At 49.6% G+C, this 19327-nt stretch overlaps 6 protein-coding genes across 6 annotated transcripts; 4 read left to right on the forward strand and 2 right to left on the reverse strand.

Annotated features, from left to right (window-relative positions):
- Positions 1-408: 408 nt before the first annotated feature.
- On the reverse strand, positions 409-4129 carry FPRO_00753 (putative calcium P-type ATPase NCA-3 (Ca2+-transporting ATPase); the record flags this gene model as incomplete). Its single annotated transcript, XM_031222926.1, has 5 exons — positions 409-913; positions 963-1351; positions 1404-1473; positions 1524-3422; positions 3477-4129. 5 exons carry the CDS (start codon positions 4127-4129, stop codon positions 409-411), a joined length of 3516 nt encoding a protein of 1171 aa, XP_031075718.1.
- Positions 4130-6166: 2037 nt separating this feature from the next.
- Positions 6167-6745, forward strand: FPRO_00752 (uncharacterized protein; the record flags this gene model as incomplete). Its single annotated transcript, XM_031222937.1, has 1 exon — positions 6167-6745. The coding sequence occupies one exon, from the start codon at positions 6167-6169 to the stop codon at positions 6743-6745; it is 579 nt and encodes a 192-aa protein (XP_031075719.1).
- Positions 6746-8112: 1367 nt separating this feature from the next.
- On the forward strand, positions 8113-9471 carry FPRO_00751 (putative RPT4-26S proteasome regulatory subunit; the record flags this gene model as incomplete). The annotated part of the gene is made up of 4 exons (XM_031222948.1): positions 8113-8323; positions 8386-8772; positions 8828-9284; positions 9351-9471. The coding sequence occupies 4 exons, from the start codon at positions 8113-8115 to the stop codon at positions 9469-9471; spliced, it is 1176 nt and encodes a 391-aa protein (XP_031075720.1).
- Positions 9472-13226: 3755 nt separating this feature from the next.
- On the forward strand, positions 13227-15934 carry FPRO_00750 (putative GFA1-glucosamine--fructose-6-phosphate transaminase; the record flags this gene model as incomplete). The annotated part of the gene is made up of 4 exons (XM_031222959.1): positions 13227-13231; positions 13482-13552; positions 13763-13994; positions 14143-15934. The coding sequence occupies 4 exons, from the start codon at positions 13227-13229 to the stop codon at positions 15932-15934; spliced, it is 2100 nt and encodes a 699-aa protein (XP_031075721.1).
- A 778-nt stretch (positions 15935-16712) lies between these two features.
- On the reverse strand, positions 16713-17609 carry FPRO_00749 (putative PRE4-20S proteasome subunit (beta7); the record flags this gene model as incomplete). The annotated part of the gene is made up of 3 exons (XM_031222970.1): positions 16713-17320; positions 17369-17516; positions 17580-17609. The coding sequence occupies 3 exons, from the start codon at positions 17607-17609 to the stop codon at positions 16713-16715; spliced, it is 786 nt and encodes a 261-aa protein (XP_031075722.1).
- A 639-nt stretch (positions 17610-18248) lies between these two features.
- FPRO_00748 (uncharacterized protein) lies at positions 18249-19235 on the forward strand (the record flags this gene model as incomplete). The annotated part of the gene is made up of 2 exons (XM_031222981.1): positions 18249-18782; positions 18837-19235. 2 exons carry the CDS (start codon positions 18249-18251, stop codon positions 19233-19235), a joined length of 933 nt encoding a protein of 310 aa, XP_031075723.1.
- Between the last annotated feature and the right edge of the window lie 92 nt (positions 19236-19327).

Raw genomic sequence — 19327 nt, forward strand, 5'->3', positions numbered from 1 at the left:
AGAGTCGGTGGTGGACGTCGGCGACGGTCGATTGTGAGGCTTCAGTTGAAGGATGGAGAGGTTCTGAAGATTGTCAGGCCAGGAAATTCGCGAAGTTCCGGGGACAGCTTTACCTCGTCTGTGATTGGTCGGCTGAACCATATATCCCGAGCCCCGGTTTAATCGGGACGGAACTCATTTTCAACAACAACCTCTCACTTTATCGATGGGAATAATTATCAAGGAGGGGGATCATTTGTTGCTAACGCCTAATGCTTTCTTATACTAACACACTATAAATACCGCCTCACAGGGTCTATCTTCAGTCAATTTGGCCCAATGCTCAGACAGGGCTGGATTTATGATAGAGTTGATACCAACTCCTATGTGTTAGGAACCGTCGCGAGAGATACTGGAACGCAGTCAAAATCACCGCTCTTCCTGAACTTGATCCATCCCGGCTCTTGATATGTCGGGCTTCTCCTGCAACTCCTCTTTTACCCTATCCTTCGCCTCTTTGTACCTACGCACCCTCTCACTGAACCCAATATGTTGCTGGACTCGCGGACCCCTGATGGAGCTCATGACGCGAAGTGGTGGCCGTACAAATTCATCGTCAGAATCCAGCGACTTGTCAATCGTCAAATCTTCAGCGGGAGGCGAGATCCATCTTCTGCGAAGGAAACGTGGAAGACACACAGCAATCCACTCGTCGGGACAGAATCTGATTAGTGCACCCCAAGGAACAGAGATGGCGCCTAGGCCGATCGATAGTCCCCATTCTTTACCGTTCAAGCGAATAATCTCAAAGGCATCACTACCTACGAAAATGATGAGGACTTGGCCTCCAATCATGATGAGGTTGATTATGATGAAGAAAACATTGCGATGGAGACCTTCAAAGATGTTGAGCTTGTTATCCAGCCGACGGTTGCTAAAATCTTGGTTAGTGACCTATTTCTTATCGAAGCTTCGGCACATACTTGATTTCGTTGAAAATTTGCAACCAGACAAATGTGTTGAAGACGAGTGTCTTGAGCTGCTTGGTATCATGTTCAGAGTCTCCGTACCAGCCTAAAAGGGTCTTGCCACCAAAGTTTAACACGAATGTGATTACAAGTTGACAAATAGCCTGTCCTATGATCATCTTGGCCATTCTCAATGTAATGAGCGGTGCCGACTTTCGATCTGGCTTCCGGTCAAGGACACTCCTCGCAGGAGGGTCTGTGGCCAATGCAAGGGCTGCAAAGGTGTCCATGATCAAATTGACCCAAAGGAGTTGGACAGCGTTAAGAACAGATTCCTGCTTGCTGCTTGCAACCGCTGAGACAAACGTCAATACCACGGCTGTAATGTTGACAGTCAGTTGGAACTACCATCATCCGATCAGCCAAATTTCACGGTCACCGTATATTCAAGCTCACCTGAAGGAACTTTTTGACAGAATCATTGACGGCACGACCCCACATCAAGCCCTTGACAATGGAAGCAAAGCTGCAAGTCATCAGTGATGTCCTACTGTGGTATACGAACCGCCGACTTACTTGTCATCAAGAAGGATAATTGACGATGCCTCCTTAGCCACTTCTGTTCCAGCAATGCCCATGGAGAATCCAATGTCTGCCATCTTCAAAGCTGGCGCGTCATTCGTTCCATCGCCTGTTACTGCCACTGTTTCCCCGAGATCTTTAAGGGTACGGACCAGGATCCGTTTGTCCTCGGGGCTTGAGCGGGCCAGCACTTGAAGATGTCTCACCTTTTGTTTGAGCTCTTCGGATGGAAGTCTTCGAAACTCGGGGCCTTCCATCGCAATGCCACCTTCATCAGGACGGAAAATACCACATTCGGAGGCAATAGCAGAGGCCGTTTGGATATTGTCACCAGTTACCATTCTCACAAAGACGCCAGCCCGGCGACAGTCCTCGAGAGCACTGATTACAGTCGGTCGCAGCGGGTCTTTGATACCGTATATTCCAATCAGCGTCATACCTTGGTGCACAGCATTGAAATCTGCGTATTGCGGGTTATCCGGGGAGACAGCTCCCTCAGGTGGCCAGGATTCGAAGTCGCGGTATGATGACCCGATGGTTCGGAGAGTCTGTCCTGCATAGGAGCTAATGACCATACCGATCATGTCTCGATCCGCTTCAGTTAGAGGGACGGACATTGTTTCCCCATGTGACACATTTTCGAGACACTTGGTACACTTTTCCAGCAGTATCTCAGAAGCGCCCTTTGCGTATACGCGATACTTTCCACTGGACAGCTTAACAATTACAGCACTGTACTTGTTCTTGCTATCGAATGGCACTATCTGCACGATATTGGCAGAAGATCGTATCTCTTGGATTGGCCCGGCTCCTAGATGGTCTCGGCAATAGGCAAGTAAAGCAACCTCAGTCTTAGAACCGATGAATGTCTTCTGGCCATCCTGGTCACCTTCGAAGGCCGTCGAGTTGAGCACATTGGACTGGATGAGTAGAGTCTTGACTTGTTGACTTAGTCCTTTCACGAAGTCGGCGTCTGGGATATTGGGTACAGTGAGAGTCTTCCGTTCGATGTACAAGGACTTGTCCATTGGCGGATCAGTACCGCCGAAACTGGTTGTTTTACCAAGTGTGGCGGCAACGACCGTCATTTTATTCTGGGTAAGTGTCCCAGTTTTATCAGAGCAAACAGTCGTGGCATTACCCATCGTCTCGCAGGCCTTGAGGATTCGAACGAGATTGTTGTCGCGGAGCATCTTGACAGTCGCAAAGCTCAGTGCCAGTGTGACTGCCAAGGGCAATCCTTCGGGGACAGCCACTACAACAACAGTGACTGAGACGATGAATATCTTCATGAATTCTTGACCCTTCTCAGAGGGAGACCCGCGGTTTTTTGGAAGCTGAGCACAGAACTTGATGAAGAGCACGACGAATAACAATAGCGCGGCGCCAGCACCCACTTTGGCGATCCAATCTGCCAAGATGTTGAGCTTCTTCTGCAGGGGTGTGTCTTCCTGTTCGGCGCGGAGGGCCATGGAGATTCGGCCATAGCTGGAATTCACACCCACAGCAGTTACAAGAAACGTCCCATTGCCCTCGTTGACCTTGCTTCCCGAGATGATGAAAGGATCGAGCTTCTCTGCCTCCTTGGTATCGAGTTTCTGGATTGCATCGTACACATCTGCTGCTGGTGTCTTTCGGAGCAGATCTGACTCTCCAGTAGCTGAGGACTCGTCACACTTGACGGCGCTGCCTTGAATAAAGATGCCATCTACTGGTACGATGTCTCCCGTGGCAAGATGCATGACATCCCCGACCATGACGTCGTTGATGGATATCTCTTGGGACTTCCCTGAACGAATAACACTGACCATACGATCATTGGTTTTCTTAGTGAGCCGGGTGAACTGTTGCTGCATATGCCAATCGTTGATTGTACCGACCAGCACAACAATACTGTCCACTCCTGTCAGTGTTTCAAGTCTCGGCGTGACTGGAGCATTTACTTACACGATAGCAACGATAATTGCGACACCTTCAACCCATTCAACTTTGGGTTCCCCCTTTTTATGCTCACCTCCGAATGTTTGGTAAAGGCCTAGAGCTAGTGATATCATCGCCGCAATGGTCAAGAGAATGAGAACTTTGTCGTTATAGGTTGTCCAGGCGATCTCCAAGAGGGATTTTGTCTTCTTATCAGGAAGGCGATTGTCTCTGAAGATCTTTTTTCGGTCGCAGAAAATCCCTGTAGGGTTGGGATCCTCAGGAGGAGGAATATGAACTGCTGCTTCAGCATTACTCTCCGGTATTGCATCACCAGCCGTCCCGTGTTTTGGCGTTCCTTTTGGCGCAACTTCGTGGAATGCGACCTCTCCATTCACGGTGGACTCGTCGGTACTGAGGCCAGCATTGCGATCTGTATGCAGTCCCTTCTCTATACCATCAATTCCCCCAAGAGCATAAAAGGCGTTGAGGCTTTTGGGATTGAGCAACTTAGAAAGCTGGCCTGGGCTGAAAGCAAATTTGCTTTTCTCAGTTTTGAACATGTCCTCGGTGCCTGGGTCGGGAGTCAATGCATCTGAAGTGTCTAGTAGACAGGTTTTGGTGGCAGCATGGTCGTTTTCAGGGGATTTGGCTTCCTGCGATGTATGAGGAGGTGCCATCTTGGCGATGGTGGTGAGTGCTGGAGCTTCAGGGTCGAGATTGATAATCGAATAACTCCTGAGAAAGCCTTGACAGCTTTTAAATAGGGCAGTATAAAAGCAGAACAAGAATGCCACGATCAAGAGGCCTCCCTTTGCATTGTGAGTGAAGTTTGTTTCTAAAGTCTCTGAAGAGGGGAAGGGCAGGAAAAGCAAGTTACTGGGCGACTTAGACACAGACACAGACACAGACAGTAGCACTTGCCAGTGATTGGAACATTGTGTAAGGCAGATTGTACCTACCCATGGAGGTAATGAGACGGATGGGACATTGCTAAGTTCATATAAAGTAGGTAGGTCGGTAGGGATGCAGCAGCGGTTAGATACATAATTAGTACTTGCTGAAGCAAAATAACCCTTGATTCATCCTTGTTGTGGCAAGGTATCTATTAGATGATGGTTGCTTGCCTTGCCTACCTAGGTATTCTTGGTGCGCTGGCCCAAGAGTAAAGTATTTCCGTACGCAATGGCACACTGCTGATATAGGTACCTTACTGGGTAGGAACAATATGTTAAGTTTTAAGTAGGTCCTTCCTTGGTGTTGAAGTGTGTAGTGTAAGTAATATCATGAGTCCACTTCAACAAGCAGACACGTGGTAGGTGAATGAGACCGCTTTGTGTCAACAACATTCACATCCATCCAATTAACGACACACAAAGAAAGATAAAGCTAGTTGATCATAAGTCAAGTATTCGGTAGAGATACGCAAACAAAGATGGGGACACCTGGCAGAAGGTCTCAAACATTGAACTCCAAACATGAGTAGTATGAAAAATGCCTAACAAACACACAATAAGGTTCAAATAACCCAATTTTTAATGTGGCCAACGCGCTCACCAAATAGCATTGATTACACTTGTAGCCGAGACGAGCCTTGCCCTGTATCCGTGCTGTCACAAGCAAAGTCGTGCGAGAGAGGCTGCCATTAGGCGTGATTCCGTAGGTTCTCGACCTGCCACGACCTATGCATGAGGCAGACAGTGACTGACTGCAGAAATTTAACTGGGCCAAATATGTGAAAGCCATTCTCGTTATGCAAGAAGCCTTGGTCAACGCTCAATAAATAACAGTGCGTTAAGCTTGAGCTGTGGCAGCACACCGTTTCCTTTCACAGAGGGGCCAGCCATGTACCATGTGGCTTTTTTCCACTCCGGATGGGCTACGTAGGACGTGGAAAACCTTCCATTCTCCTTGCGGTCTTACATAATAAACACCCAGATCATCCAGAACTATCGCCATACCCTCATAGTTCAGCAAGGCTTTTCATGATGTAGTGAAACACGTTCGAGAACGAAGCTGAGGAATAAGAAAGTGAGGAAGTGAGACTTCGTCACTTAGGCACTCTTCAGATACGACGGGTCAGAAGATTTATGTCGTTTACACCAGGGCATATCTGCAACGTGGGCATACATCCTTTTACCGTTTTACATGAGGAAAGGTTGAAACAAGGCACCCTGCAGGGCATCAAGCTCGAAACATCTACCAATGAGAGGGCTCCAGCTCAAATAAGCTCAATTAAGGTAGCAGGGATACTCCCTTGTCCTTTGTGTCCAGTGTGTACTAGGGAGAGGTACTTCACAGCTTGGCTCCCACGGCCGTGGCGGAAATCTCCCCAAGAGGATACAGGCGTGCTTGGGCAAATGTGATCATGGTTTTGTATGTACACCATCGAGCGAGCGTGATTAAACACAATTACATGGAATGGACAAGTCATGCAATGGTGCTCAATCAAGGCTGCATCTATGTATAGGTAGGATATCATGTAGGTTAGTCTTTTACCCCCCCCCCCCAATGTAGCCACATGCATGTGGCGCTGCTTGCTTTCAGCCACTCGCAGCCCCTCCTCTAACTTGACCCCTCCAAACCGATTTCCAGCTTTCAACCTGCTTCGGTACCTGCCGAGCAGATTCCAAACCCTGTCCGACCACGTCCAGCGTCGGACTCAGGCGCTCTCGCGAATTGAATTGACTCTCCCTTTGCTCCATCTCTTTTTCGCGATGCCTTCGCAGCCTTCGAACGCGGGTATTGTCACCGACGAGAACAGTGGTGACCGAGAGATCCCGCAGTCTGTCCGCGCAGATGGCAGTACCCGTAAAGCTATCAAAATTCGTCCGGGATACCGGCCTCCCGAGGATGTCGAAGTCTACAAGAACCGCACTGCCGAGGCCTTTCGCGAGCGCGGTAAGAAGATTGGCATCCCAGGTGCCACGGGCTTGAAGGAAGAGAGCTCCGAACAAAACTCGGCTGCAAGCAACAAGAACGCCAAGCGTCGTGAGGCTCGGAAAAAGGCAAAGGCTGCAGAGGGTGATACTCCAGCCCTTGCGGAAGAGACAAAGCCCGAGGAAGTCGATCCCGAAGTTGAGCGCGAGAAAAAGGCCCGAAATCTTAAGAAGAAGTTGAAGCAGGCTAAGGACCTCAAGAACAAGAAGGAAGGTGGTGAGGCTCTACTTCCCGAGCAAATCGCAAAGGTCATCAAGATCAACGAACTCATTAGAGAGTTGGATGCGCTGGGTTTCGACGCTGAGGGTGAGCCCAAGAAGGCTGCCACTGACGACGAGAGTGAAAAGAAGGACTGAGACAGTTTATGCGACTTCGACTCATGAATTATCACGAAAATTCAAGGTGCTTCGAACAGCCGCTGTTATATCCAGGGCTGTGTTTCTGGGTAAACAAACCACTTCTCATTGAACCTCTGATGCCAAGTCGGATGACGAAGATACATATTTTTGCGACCTATACCCGACTCAGCATCATCAGCAGGCCGTCTCCAGCTATTTGAGGGTTATTTTAGCCAATTTCTTGGTCCTTGCCATCACTTGAATGTATCCTGGCCCTTCACTCTGAAATCGGCACTCCTTCTGCTCTTCCCGACACCTTATCCATATTTAGGACAAGCGAGCAATGGGCACGATGCGCTATACGCGCAAAGCTTAAGGCTAGGTCGAAATGTACCAAACATCGTGTTTCTGAGTAAATTAGACATCTAATGAGAGCTGCGAAATTCCTCGATATGCAATTTCCTTGAGCTTGGAGAATCGGCCACTAGAGGAAATGCTGAAAGTCTTTGTATCCACAAATGCCGTGCCGATGGCAAGTGGCCTGATATATAGGAATGTGTACCTATCCGAGTTAACTGTACTGTGTCTTTATATGTCTCCGTAACACATCTCCTTTGGTTTATCTCTTGTATGTTGCTGCTTAGTCGAAGAATACTGATGATAGCCACATACTAGTTTGCCGTATCGAAATGACAAAGTTTTGTTGCATGATGTACACTGACCTAAGCACGTCTCATAGCAAAGAATCAATAAGCCGTGCATTCACTTCGATAACCAACTGTAATATGGAAAATCCAAATACAGCATCATCACGTATCACTGTTCCAAGAATGGACTGAGTAACGCAGGGTAGGCAAGAGCTCTGACAAAATAATCAAAACACATGGGTAGGAGTAGGCACATATAGTGGACAGTTCAGGCTTACCAGTGAACTCAATGGTATTTTAATGGGTATACATTATACTCGAAAGAACAGATGCAGGTCAAATAGAAAATAAACCAAGACCTATCAAATTCTGCGGATTGTCATACCGTAGATATTCAGAGATAAAGCCATGAATTACATTGTTTTCCTCAACTAGGTGGTTCCTTAGCTAAGGTCCTCTAATGAGATACCTGGACGGGAGCTTTGCGCGCGTTGCAAATGCCGAGATTCTGCCGGTGCAGCTCGAGCCCGCTAGTGGAAGGCTCCAGCTGGTGAGGTAAGCTCTCTATCTCCCATGAGCAACCACCATCACCATCCAATCCAAACACCTCTCCGTCAACATAAACCGAGCTTTCGATACCCAACAGACAACGCCCAAGACCAACGAATTGCCAAGAAAAGCAGAAACATCAACAGTATACAAACTCACGAAAATAGAATCGGAATAAAGTGATTCACTATGTCTGCCGAAGACGAGCGCCAGGCTGCCCTGAACTCCTACCGCACGAAACTCATGGAGTCGCGAGAATGGGAGGCAAAGCTCAAGAATCTGCGCTTAGAGATCAAGGACATGCAGCGAGAGTTTGACAAGACCGAGGACAACATCAAGGCGCTACAGAGTGTGGGACAGATCATCGGGGAGGTACTGAAACAGCTTGATGACGAACGATGTGAGGGCGAACAACATATGGACTCGTACAAGATGGTCGGATACTAACGGTTATACTCGCAGTTATCGTCAAGGCCTCTTCGGGGCCACGATATGTTGTCGGATGCAGATCAAAGGTCGACAAGCTCAAGCTCAAGCAAGGTACCCGTGTTGCTCTCGACATGACGACACTCACCATCATGCGAATGCTCCCCCGCGAAGTCGACCCCTTGGTGTACAACATGTCTCTGGAGGACCCAGGGCAAGTCAGCTTTGCTGGTATCGGTGGATTGAACGATCAGATTCGAGAGCTTAGAGAAGTCATTGAGCTCCCCCTCAAGAACCCCGAACTGTTCCTCCGAGTAGGCATCAAACCTCCCAAGGGTGTCCTGTTGTATGGCCCTCCTGGAACTGGAAAAACTCTATTGGCACGAGCAGTTGCCAGCAGTCTAGAGACCAACTTCTTGAAGGGTATGGGTCACGCGCTGATATTATTCCACGAACGGTATCACTGACAATAAACTAGTTGTTTCTTCCGCTATTGTCGATAAATACATTGGAGAATCTGCAAGACTGATCCGCGAGATGTTTGGCTATGCCAAGGAGCATGAGCCTTGCATCATTTTCATGGACGAGATCGATGCCATTGGTGGCCGACGTTTCTCTGAGGGCACCAGTGCTGATCGTGAGATTCAACGAACACTCATGGAGTTGCTCAACCAGCTGGATGGTTTCGACTATCTGGGCAAGACCAAGATCATCATGGCAACCAACCGACCTGACACATTGGACCCTGCGCTTCTTCGTGCTGGTCGACTGGACCGAAAGATTGAGATTCCTCTGCCCAACGAGGTCGGACGCCTCGAGATTCTTAAGATTCACTCACAAAGCGTGGTAATCGATGGAGACCTTGATTTCGAAAGCGTGGTGAAGATGAGTGACGGGCTCAACGGTGCTGATTTGCGAAACGTGGTTACTGAAGCGTAAGTTTTCATCCCCGCACAGTAAAGGAAAAGAAGTTGAGCTTAATGAATCTGACATGCATACAGCGGTCTATTTGCTATCAAGGATTACCGAGACTCAATCAATCAGGACGATTTCAACAAGGCGGTTCGCAAGGTCGCGGAATCCAAGAAGTTGGAGGGCAAGCTTGAGTACCAGAAGCTGTAAGCGACGGGAGGGTGTGTCATTCCAGAACAAGATGGATGGATATAACAGCGGAAAGGTGCATGGAAACCTAAGGATGATGGAAGCTGATGGACCCAGCGTTGCTAGGTAATCCGTGTAAGACTGTACAATAGAGTCAGGGTAAACCGCGATAGATTAGCTCAGCCCTACAAACAGGAATGTACATGGCGTCCTGGAAAAGCAGGAAAGTTCTCTTGCGACTATCACAAATACATGTTTGACCAGCGTGAGATTCATATGCCAATGCCTGCAACGTAAGCAGCCAGATCCTTTGCCATGAGTTGTGTCGCAAGGCGTTGATACAATTGGTGAGAGGCTAGAGATACCATGAAACCACCACCTTGATTCGCAAGGCTGATTCTTCAGAGTGAGACTGTCGGTTGGCTAAAGTAAGCTCGGGAGGGAGTAAGATTATGAAATTATGCAAGATGAAGTCTGTTATACCATTAGTAGTCAAGATGAACGGCTGAACCGAGGAGGATAAGGGAGCTTATGGCATATTTAAGCTTAGGGCTGAGGGGCATTTTCAGCTTGGCGTTCTTGGTTTTACAAAAGCCGACTTTTTTTTCTGACAGTGTCCTCTAGATTGTACTTAAGATCTTTAATTTTCAATACTCTTTTCCCGTGGGTTGTTAGTGCTGAAGAAAGGACAGATAGATAATTGGTGTAAAAAGATTCCTTCTCACATAAACCAACAGCCACAGCAACAGGACTCTGACCAGGGTTCACGTTAAGGGCCATCCTTTAATGATGACAGTGGGAACTTGCCCTGCTTAGCGGGGACGCTGTTAGGCCAACGTGGCTGATGTCAGAGAGCTGGATGGTCTGTTTCTACAGCTCACTCTTGAAGGAGAGCGAGCGTATGTATCCGTAATCTCTACAGGAACCCAAGCCTGAGGATAACGGCAAGGCTAACATGGAGGTCTCAGTTTTGAGAGACGATGACGTAGGTATAACTATAGCGAGATGGATGCTAACAATAGCATCGCATATTGGTTAAGGTCTGGAACTAGTTGATCGGCAACTCAACCGACGGCGGAAAGCGAACCAAGAGAAACAAGAACCGAAAACAAGATTGATAGGAATGAATGCTACGGAGAAAAGCATGGGCTAGAATACATCGAGAAGAAGAAAAACAAGCCAAGAAGCGCGCTTGCACTTGAGATGGGAAACAACGCCGAGCGGAACGGAATTGGCGCTAGTTAGAACGGGTTGCTATTCTTAGTGAGGTTGATTTTTTTTCTGGTTGGGGCGATTGAGGCTGTGAAATCTTAATCAGTTCGCTTCAGCTCACTGATTCAACTTCGAATCGACACAGGCACAAGCAAACACAAGGTATTGGATGAGAGACCCACGACCTAGGGACGAATTCTCTGGTGCTAAAGGTCATCAATGCATCACTGCTCAGGTACCCATGATTACAGAATCCCCCATAGAAAGTCAGTATCAGCTATGTACTTGTTGTTGTAGTGATATTATCTATCCGTTGATCTTGAACTGCATAGACGCCATATGTTTCAGAGTTGTCACTGTGGGAAGCAGCACAAGCTTCAGGATTGATTGAGGAAGAAGAAAACAACGGGCGAATTCAGGGGCACGCATTGCATATCTGCATGTGTATGCACACCTCCACAGGAAGAGATGCAGGGGATCTACCAATGCCGACTGGTAGTTTCCGCGGCTTATTAACACTGAGTGAGTGACTCCCTGAGACCTTGGCTAGGTAGCTACCTAGTAGGTAGGCCGGGAGTCAATACGAACGAACAAAGGCGCGAGTGGGGGAGACATTTCTCGTATGGAGGCGCAGATCTCTCGCTTCATGATAACGCTTCCGTTTCTCTTTCTGGCCTCTAAGTGGCAGAATGTAGAACGAGTTGCAACGAGCTGCAAGTTTCCGCTCTTCTGTTGGTGTTGACAAGGCTCGGGCTAGTCGGGAACCCCGTGAGGCTGGTTTTAGGTGTGCTGTAGGTCTAGTAGGTGAGGGTGGAGGCGGAGGAGTGGTGGATGACGATGTTTGTGGTGGGTACTGCAGATATGATAAGTGACAAACAACCAACTCAATGTATACAGATGGTAACATCAGAAAAGATCGTGGTTCGACGTGAAAAGAGTGCGGTGAAAGAAGAGAATTCTACTAGTAACTTCCCGCACCAGGTGCAAAATACAAAGTTCATAGTCAGATTAGCTTTATAGATCAGGAACTTGCCTGTGAGAGGTCACCATAATGGAATTGTGAGATCATTGTTAGTTCCATACATCTTAGGTACATCCACCTGTACATGCGGCTCGGCGAGATGCGTTGCCATGACGAAGGTAGAGAGGTAACCGGGACCTAAGCTTCACGATCTAACTTGAACTGTGACAGACCTGGAGTTGCACCAGGGTGTTCAGGCACCGCCGCCTTCCAGGCCATGGAATTATTAAAGCGCGGACTAGATTCAGAGAGGCAAATAGTGATCGATATTCTTAGATATGTAGGGTACCTACCTTAGGTAGTTGTTATAGATTATTACGAGTATGAGCGTAAGGCATTGGAGAGCAAACCAGAAGCGGACCAGACTATGAAGCCCTGGTGTGGTTTTTGGTCTTGGACCCTTATGCAACCATTAGCCACGGCTGACAATGGCTTCCATTCTGTTCCAGCTAACGTCTCAACAGCCGCGAGCTACTGCCACGTCCACGATAACAGATGCTGTGTAACAGGGCTCAATTGGTCATCTGTTGGTTCAGCTGTATGATGATGGCCAGTCCCCAACTGTACCTTGGGCCAAGGTAAAGTAGGTACTTACCTTGGCCAACTCAAAACGCCTGATGGTGGTGTATCCCTGAACCATCTCAAACTGCGAACCGCCCCTCACAGTTCAGGGTCAGTTGCTATGGAGGAGGCGGTTGTTATCGATACCTATGTATGAGGTGTGTTCTGTAGGCATTCTCATGATATTACTCTACATATTGCCGCTCCCTTGTCTTGCCCACTTCCCGCCAGTTCGTTCGTTCCTCAACCTCTGTAAATAGACCAGCGAGCAGATAAAAATAATACCTACAAGCCGGACCAGACCAAACTAAAAACATGGGAATCTCTCACCCCCTGTCTGGGCCCTGTCGAAAATACCCCCGCTACTGTCATCCTCAACCCCACTCTGCCCACTCTGCCCACCAAGACCGCAAGCTGCCTGCATGCATGTAGAGCAAAAGCGAGTGTGAGAGAGCCCCGACCTTGCTGAGTTGCATGTCACTTTTGAGTGATAACAATACCGGAGTATACCTACCTACCACCTAGACTACCTAAGCATTACCTAGAGAGAGCTTAGGTACCTTACCTAGCCTCCATGCTCACCTCACTGAGGGTGCGGGCCAGAGACTCCACACCATGAGAAGCTGGGACCATCTTCTACGGAGACCGCTCTGCCCGCCTTTGTCCTTTCGCCTTCACCCAATGTTGTAAGGCGAGTTACCTTAAGTTGACTGACTGACTTGCTGGAGCTCAAACGACTACATATACAACCATCTCCTCCTCCCTCCTCACCTTTCTTGTTCTGCTCTTCTCTCCTCTTTCTCCTCCCTCATCTACACCTTATTGCTTCTTGATACCCCGTCCTCAAAACTCTTCCGCCTGTTTCCTCTCTCTCATTCTCCCCCACACATATCCGCTCGCTATCGGCTCTGCTCTACTCTCACCGACCGTCTCTTAACGAACCCATTGTCCACGTTTTTCCATCGCAAAGAGCTCAGTCAACATGTGGTAAGGAAGCTTCCTCTTCCTCTTCCTCGTCGCCGTCACCGCCTTTGTTACCGCCCAGCCTTTTCGCCTGCCCCGCCAGCCACCGAGCTTCCACCGATTCTTTGCTTGCGACCGACGCAGGCTAAGATGGGATGGATGTTTATGGTTCAAGGCGATGGACGGGAGAGAAACGCTGGCCCCCCCAAAGAAAGAAGGAGCCAGGCGGCTCAATTGGTGGAATAAAATAACAATAGCTAACCATTACGATCAGTGGTATTTTCGGATACATCAACTACCTGGTGGAGAAGGACCGCAAGTTCATCCTCGACACTCTTGTCAACGGTCAGTAATTGCTTATCCCCATGCTCATGTTGACAAGCACAAGCACGAGCACAAGCACAAGCATAAATCATGGATTGTGCCCATGGTTTCCCCCTCCTCAGCTGCCCCTCACCACCCCTTTCATGAGCCATGCCCCGCCCCGCCATGCACTGGTGAGACGTGGGATCAGCGCCTAGATTCGTGTTGCTGACACAACCTTTTGCAAAACAGGTCTGTCCCGTCTCGAGTACCGTGGATATGACTCTGCTGGTCTAGCCATCGACGGCGACAAGAAGAAGGAGGTTCTCGCTTTCAAGGAGGTTGGCAAGGTCGCCAAGCTCCGAAAGCTCATTGACGAGTCCGACCTCGACCTCGAGAAGATCTTTGATTCACATGCCGGTATTGCCCACACCCGATGGGCGACTCACGGTCCTCCTTCCACCACCAACTGCCACCCCCACCGGTACGTTTGAGAAAATCCGAAATTCCCTTCCCAATCCGATGGCTTGACTCTCGATCTTTGCTGTTCCATTTTGAGGATGCGAAGATCAGTTCTGAATCGGGAGAGTGATTTTGAACACGGTGTGCTAACTACAAACCCCTGAATGCAGATCTGACGTCAACTGGGAGTTCACCGTTGTCCACAATGGTATCATCACCAACTACAAGGAGTTGAAGACTCTTCTCCAGGCAAAGGGCTTCAAGTTCGAGACCGAGACCGACACTGAGTGCATTGCAAAGCTCACCAAGTACATCCACGACCAGCACCCCTCCATTGGCTTCACCGACCTTGCCAAGGCCGTCATCCAGGAGCTCGAAGGTGCTTATGGCCTTCTCATCAAGTCCGTCCACTACCCCCATGAAGTCATCGCCGCCCGAAAGGGTTCTCCTCTCGTCATCGGTGTCAAGACCGAGCGTCGCATGAAGGTCGACTTTGTCGATGTTGAATATTCTGATGAGAACGCTGCCCTCCCCGCCGAGGCTGCTTCCCAGAATGTTGCCATCAAGAAGAACGACCTTCTGTCTCCCGACGCTGGCCTTCTCGGTGCCGCCGACAAGTCTCTTCTCCACCGATCTCAGTCTCGTGCTTTCATGACTGATGATGGCATGCCCATGCCCACTGAGTTCTTCCTCTCCTCTGACCCTTCGGCCATTGTCGAGCACACCAAGAAGGTCATGTACCTCGAGGACGACGACATTGCCCACATCCACGAGGGCTCCCTCAACATCCACCGCCTCAAGAAGGCTGATGGCAGCTCCAACGTCCGAACCATCCAGACCCTTGAGCTCGAGCTCCAGGAGATCATGAAGGGCAAATTCGACCACTTCATGCAAAAGGAGATTTTCGAGCAGCCCGAGTCGGTCGTCAACACCATGCGTGGTCGTCTCGACATTGCCAACAAGACCGTCACCCTTGGCGGTCTCCGCTCTTACATCTCTACCATTCGCCGATGCCGCCGCATCATCTTCATTGCCTGCGGTACTTCTTACCACTCTTGCATGGCTGTTCGTGGTGTCTTTGAGGAGCTTGCTGAGATCCCCATCGCCGTTGAGCTGGCTTCCGATTTCCTCGACCGACAGGCCCCTGTCTTCCGTGACGACACCTGCGTCTTCGTCTCTCAGTCTGGTGAGACTGCCGACTCTCTCATGGCTCTCCGCTACTGCTTGGAGCGTGGTGCCCTGACTGTCGGTATTGTTAACGTTGTCGGCTCCTCAATCTCTCTTCTCACTCACTGTGGTGTCCACATTAACGCCGGTCCCGAGATCGGTGTCGCCTCTACCAAGGCCTACACCTCTCAGTTCATCGCCATGGTCATGTTTGCTCTGTCCCTAAGCGAGGACCGTGCTTCCAAGAAAGCTCGCCGCGAGGAGATCATGGAGGGTCTCTCCAACGTCTCTGCCCAGATCAAGTCCATCCTCGAGCTTGACTCCTCCATCAAGAAGCTTTGCGAGAACTTCAAGAACCAGAAGTCTCTCCTCCTCCTCGGCCGTGGCAGCCAGTTCTCCACTGCCCTTGAGGGTGCCCTCAAGATTAAGGAAATCTCCTACCTTCACTGTGAAGCCGTCATGTCCGGTGAGCTGAAGCACGGTGTCCTGGCTCTGGTTGACGAGAACCTCCCCATTATCATGATCCTCACCCGTGATGATCTGTTCAAGAAGTCACTCAACGCCTATCAGCAGGTTATTGCTCGCGGTGGTAAGCCTATCGTTATCTGCAACCCCTCTGATGAGGAGTTCAAATCTTCTGAAGCCGAGAAGATCGAGATCCCCAAGACGGTCGACGTTCTCCAAGGTCTCCTCAACGTTATCCCTCTCCAGCTCATTGCCTACTGGCTTGCCGTTCTTGAGGGTCTCAACGTTGATTTCCCTCGTAACCTGGCCAAATCGGTCACTGTCGAGTAAACTCGTTACTGTGTTTTGACTGATGGTCGATGTACAGTATGAGTTTGGCGGCTGCTTGGGTTCCTCTTTGCTACTGGCAAGAGGCTTATGATGAAATTTGGAGTTGGGTTTTGGACTGCACCGATAGGCTTGCAAATGAACATGTTGGTCAAGCATTTTGTGTTTTGTCTACCTGGATAGTATGGAACTAAGTGTTTGGCAAAAATAAATGAATAAATGGGAGGCCAGGGACCAGGCTGGTCGTGGTCAGTATTAGATGGCAACCCTCGAGAAGAGGCTGAATAGGCACGTTGGCTTATTTACAATACATTAGTTCTAGGCAACGTAATCACGAATAGCAAGTCTTGCAAATTGAATATAAATTTGACATCTAGGAATCATGAATGCTGCTGCTCTGCATTTGACCATTCAACGAACTGAACCATCGTTTGCCGCATAACTCGAGGTTCCAATTTCAGAAATGCAAAGTACAGATATTGAAACATACTCTCGAATGATGAGACGTGATGCGTTCTTAAAACTCTATTATGTCCCCTGTCTTGAGCTGTTCCCCAGGCTATTGGATGAGAGGGAGAGGAAGGATTTTCATCGGTGGCTTATGGAAGTTCACTGCATATGGCCAAGTATCATTATCATCATGATTGTTCCAGCTGAATCTCTTCTAAAGCAGCAGCAATCAAGCCGTCTTGGCTTGCATCTTGTGCAACCTCACTAGTTGATTAAAAATGTGACTGGCTTTCTTCACTCGGTCCTCCCATTTCAACACTTGCCACGGGATTTAGACAGTTTGAGTACCATATCCGCGAATTCTCTCAGCAAAGGCCCAGCTCTGAGCCTCGAGCTGCAGACCATCGGTAAGCTCCACTCCTTCCTTTGTGACTACAGCCATCGAGTAAGAGTCCAAACTGCGAGCGTCGCGATAGTATAGAACCTTCATGCATTCCTTGATGATCTTGATAGCCTCCTCCTTCTCCAAGTTCTGAGCGGCCTCCTCGTCGGGAACATGACGACGCATGATAGGCTGGGCTAGCATGGAACCGAAGCCCGTAGCCAGACTAGGGGCACTGTAGGTACTGCCGAGTAAGTCGGCAGCGGCAAGGAATGGCTTGTCATCGTCGTCGAGACCAGCAACAAGGAGATGGTTCCACAAGGGGTCGAACTTGGAGCGTCGGCGGTAAAGCAGCTTAGCGAGGTAGCGGTGGAGGTTTGCGGCGTTGAGGCGGGGAGCGTCGGGGGATGTGTAGGCCTCGTCGAGGGAGAGGTCGATGAGATGGCGGTCGAGATATTGCATATCGGAAATGTCGCCGCTGAAGCCAACGACCGAGGACTCGGCGAAGGAGCGGAGTCGCTTGACATCGGTGAATCGGGCCAGAGAGCCGTATGACGCTGGGAGGGATTAGCCTCTATTCAGGTATCGGCGCTGATACAACCGACCTAGGTTATCAGCAGCCATGACAACTCCGTCCTTGAACTTGACGGCGATGACGGAGGTACCAGTGACAATGGGCTGCTGGGTGTTTTGCTTGGGGCCATTATCGGTCATGAAAGAGGCATCGTAGGCACCGTAAACATCGTCTCTAGGCTATTGGAGGTCAGTTTATTGTAATTGGTCATGCTTCAAGTTGTAGTATATGGAAGCACATACACGACCCCAAGCTTGCGGACGGTGATCCATGGTCTATGCGGTCGAATGAATTGGGAAGTGAGAAATGTCGCAGGTGTTCGTTACTCTGGTGTGAGGAAATAAGACCGTCGGTATTTGCAGAGCACAGATGTGGTCGCCTTCAGTGTTGATGAGTAAGTGATGGAGTTGAAAGAGCTAGGTAATGTTCATTAGTCCAGCCTTGCTTGACTTGACCTCACTCACTGTCGCGTCCAACGGCAGCCTGCGACCAGCAGATGAGGTGAATGTGGAGGGGCGTTACATAAGCCAACTCTTGGGGTGGTGATTGGTAGGACCGGCAAGCTGCAGGAGCTGTAGCTCGTGAAGTAGAGAGTACTTAGCGTACTAGCTATAACGCATGCGGTCGAAACGTACCGCTACCAAGGGAGCTCTCGCATGAAGTTGAGCCCACTCTCGCACCTGCCCACCTGCCCACCTTCCATGGCCGGCACTGGTATTAGAAACTGTCCGCCCGCAAAGCGCAAAACATGAGGTAGGCACTGTCTACCTTTGGTCAACACCATCAGCCTCATCTCGACTAGATCAATTCCTCACCGTACACAAACTCAGCCTTGCAGTCAATCGTCGCCGCCACTGTAAATCACTTCGCTCAGATCAATTGTCTTCAACTCAACCGTAACAAATACCAAAATGCTCACTTCCGTGGGCCGGGCCGCCGTCCGTCGCGTTCAGACAGCCCGCCTTTCTGCTTCCGCTCCCTCTGCCGCTCAATTGCTCTGCCGCCAGTCGGCCATAAAGACTGCACTTCCCATTCGAAGCTTCACCGTCTCAGCATGGTCCCCCTCTCCTGCCTCCGTCGATAAGAAGGCCGCCAAGAAGACGACGACCACTACCACGAAGAAGGCTACCCTCACCACCAAATCCAAGTCTAAGGCGACTGATAGCAAGGCCAAGTCCCAGACCAAAGCGAAGCCCAAACCCAAGGCTGCTGCGCCAAAGCCTAAGAAGGTCAAGAAGGAGGTTGATCCGGAGAAGGCCAAGAAGCTCGAAATCCGGGAGCTTAAGAAATGGGCGCTCAAAGACAAGCTGGCTATGCTTCCGGCCAACACTTGGGTACTTTTTGCGTCCGAGAACAAAGGAAACCTCTCAGGAACTGGTGGAATCACCCAGCAGATGACTGAGCTGTCCGAGAAGTTCCGTCAACTGACCGAATCCGAGCATGAAGTGCGTCACGCCCTTTCCCCCTCCCTTTACTGAATGAGCTAACACGAAGTTTAGGACTTCCATCGCAGAGCCGTTGCCAACCGCCAGAAGAACCTAGCGACTTATAAAGCTTGGGTTGAGACTCACGAACCGGCGCGCATTTACGTAGCTAACAAAGCCCGCCGCCGCCTCTCTTTCCTAACTGGCAAGCCTTACAAGCCAATCTCAGATGAGCGTCTGCCCCTGCGCCCTTCAGGCTCTTATTCCCTTTACCTTGTCGACAACTGGAACAAAAGCCATGCTGAGACTAGCCAGACCAAGTTCAAAGAAATCAGCGAGTCCTGGAAGGACGTGAACCCTACTGAGAAGGCCCTATATGAGCAGCGCGCCGCTGACGAATCTGTCAAGTACAAGGCCGAGATTGAGAAGCTTGATGCGCGCGCAAAGGTCATCCAGGAAACTGGACTTGCCTAGGGAACCGAATATGAAGGGCTTCCACTTAGATTAGAGAGAAATTCTATGTACAAAGGACTGTTTCGTGAGCGATCGCTGTTGTGCAAGTATAG

This window comes from Fusarium proliferatum (genome assembly GCF_900067095.1).
Source record: "Fusarium proliferatum ET1 genome assembly, contig: FPRO_scaffold001, whole genome shotgun sequence".
Lineage (NCBI taxonomy): Eukaryota > Fungi > Ascomycota > Sordariomycetes > Hypocreales > Nectriaceae > Fusarium > Fusarium proliferatum.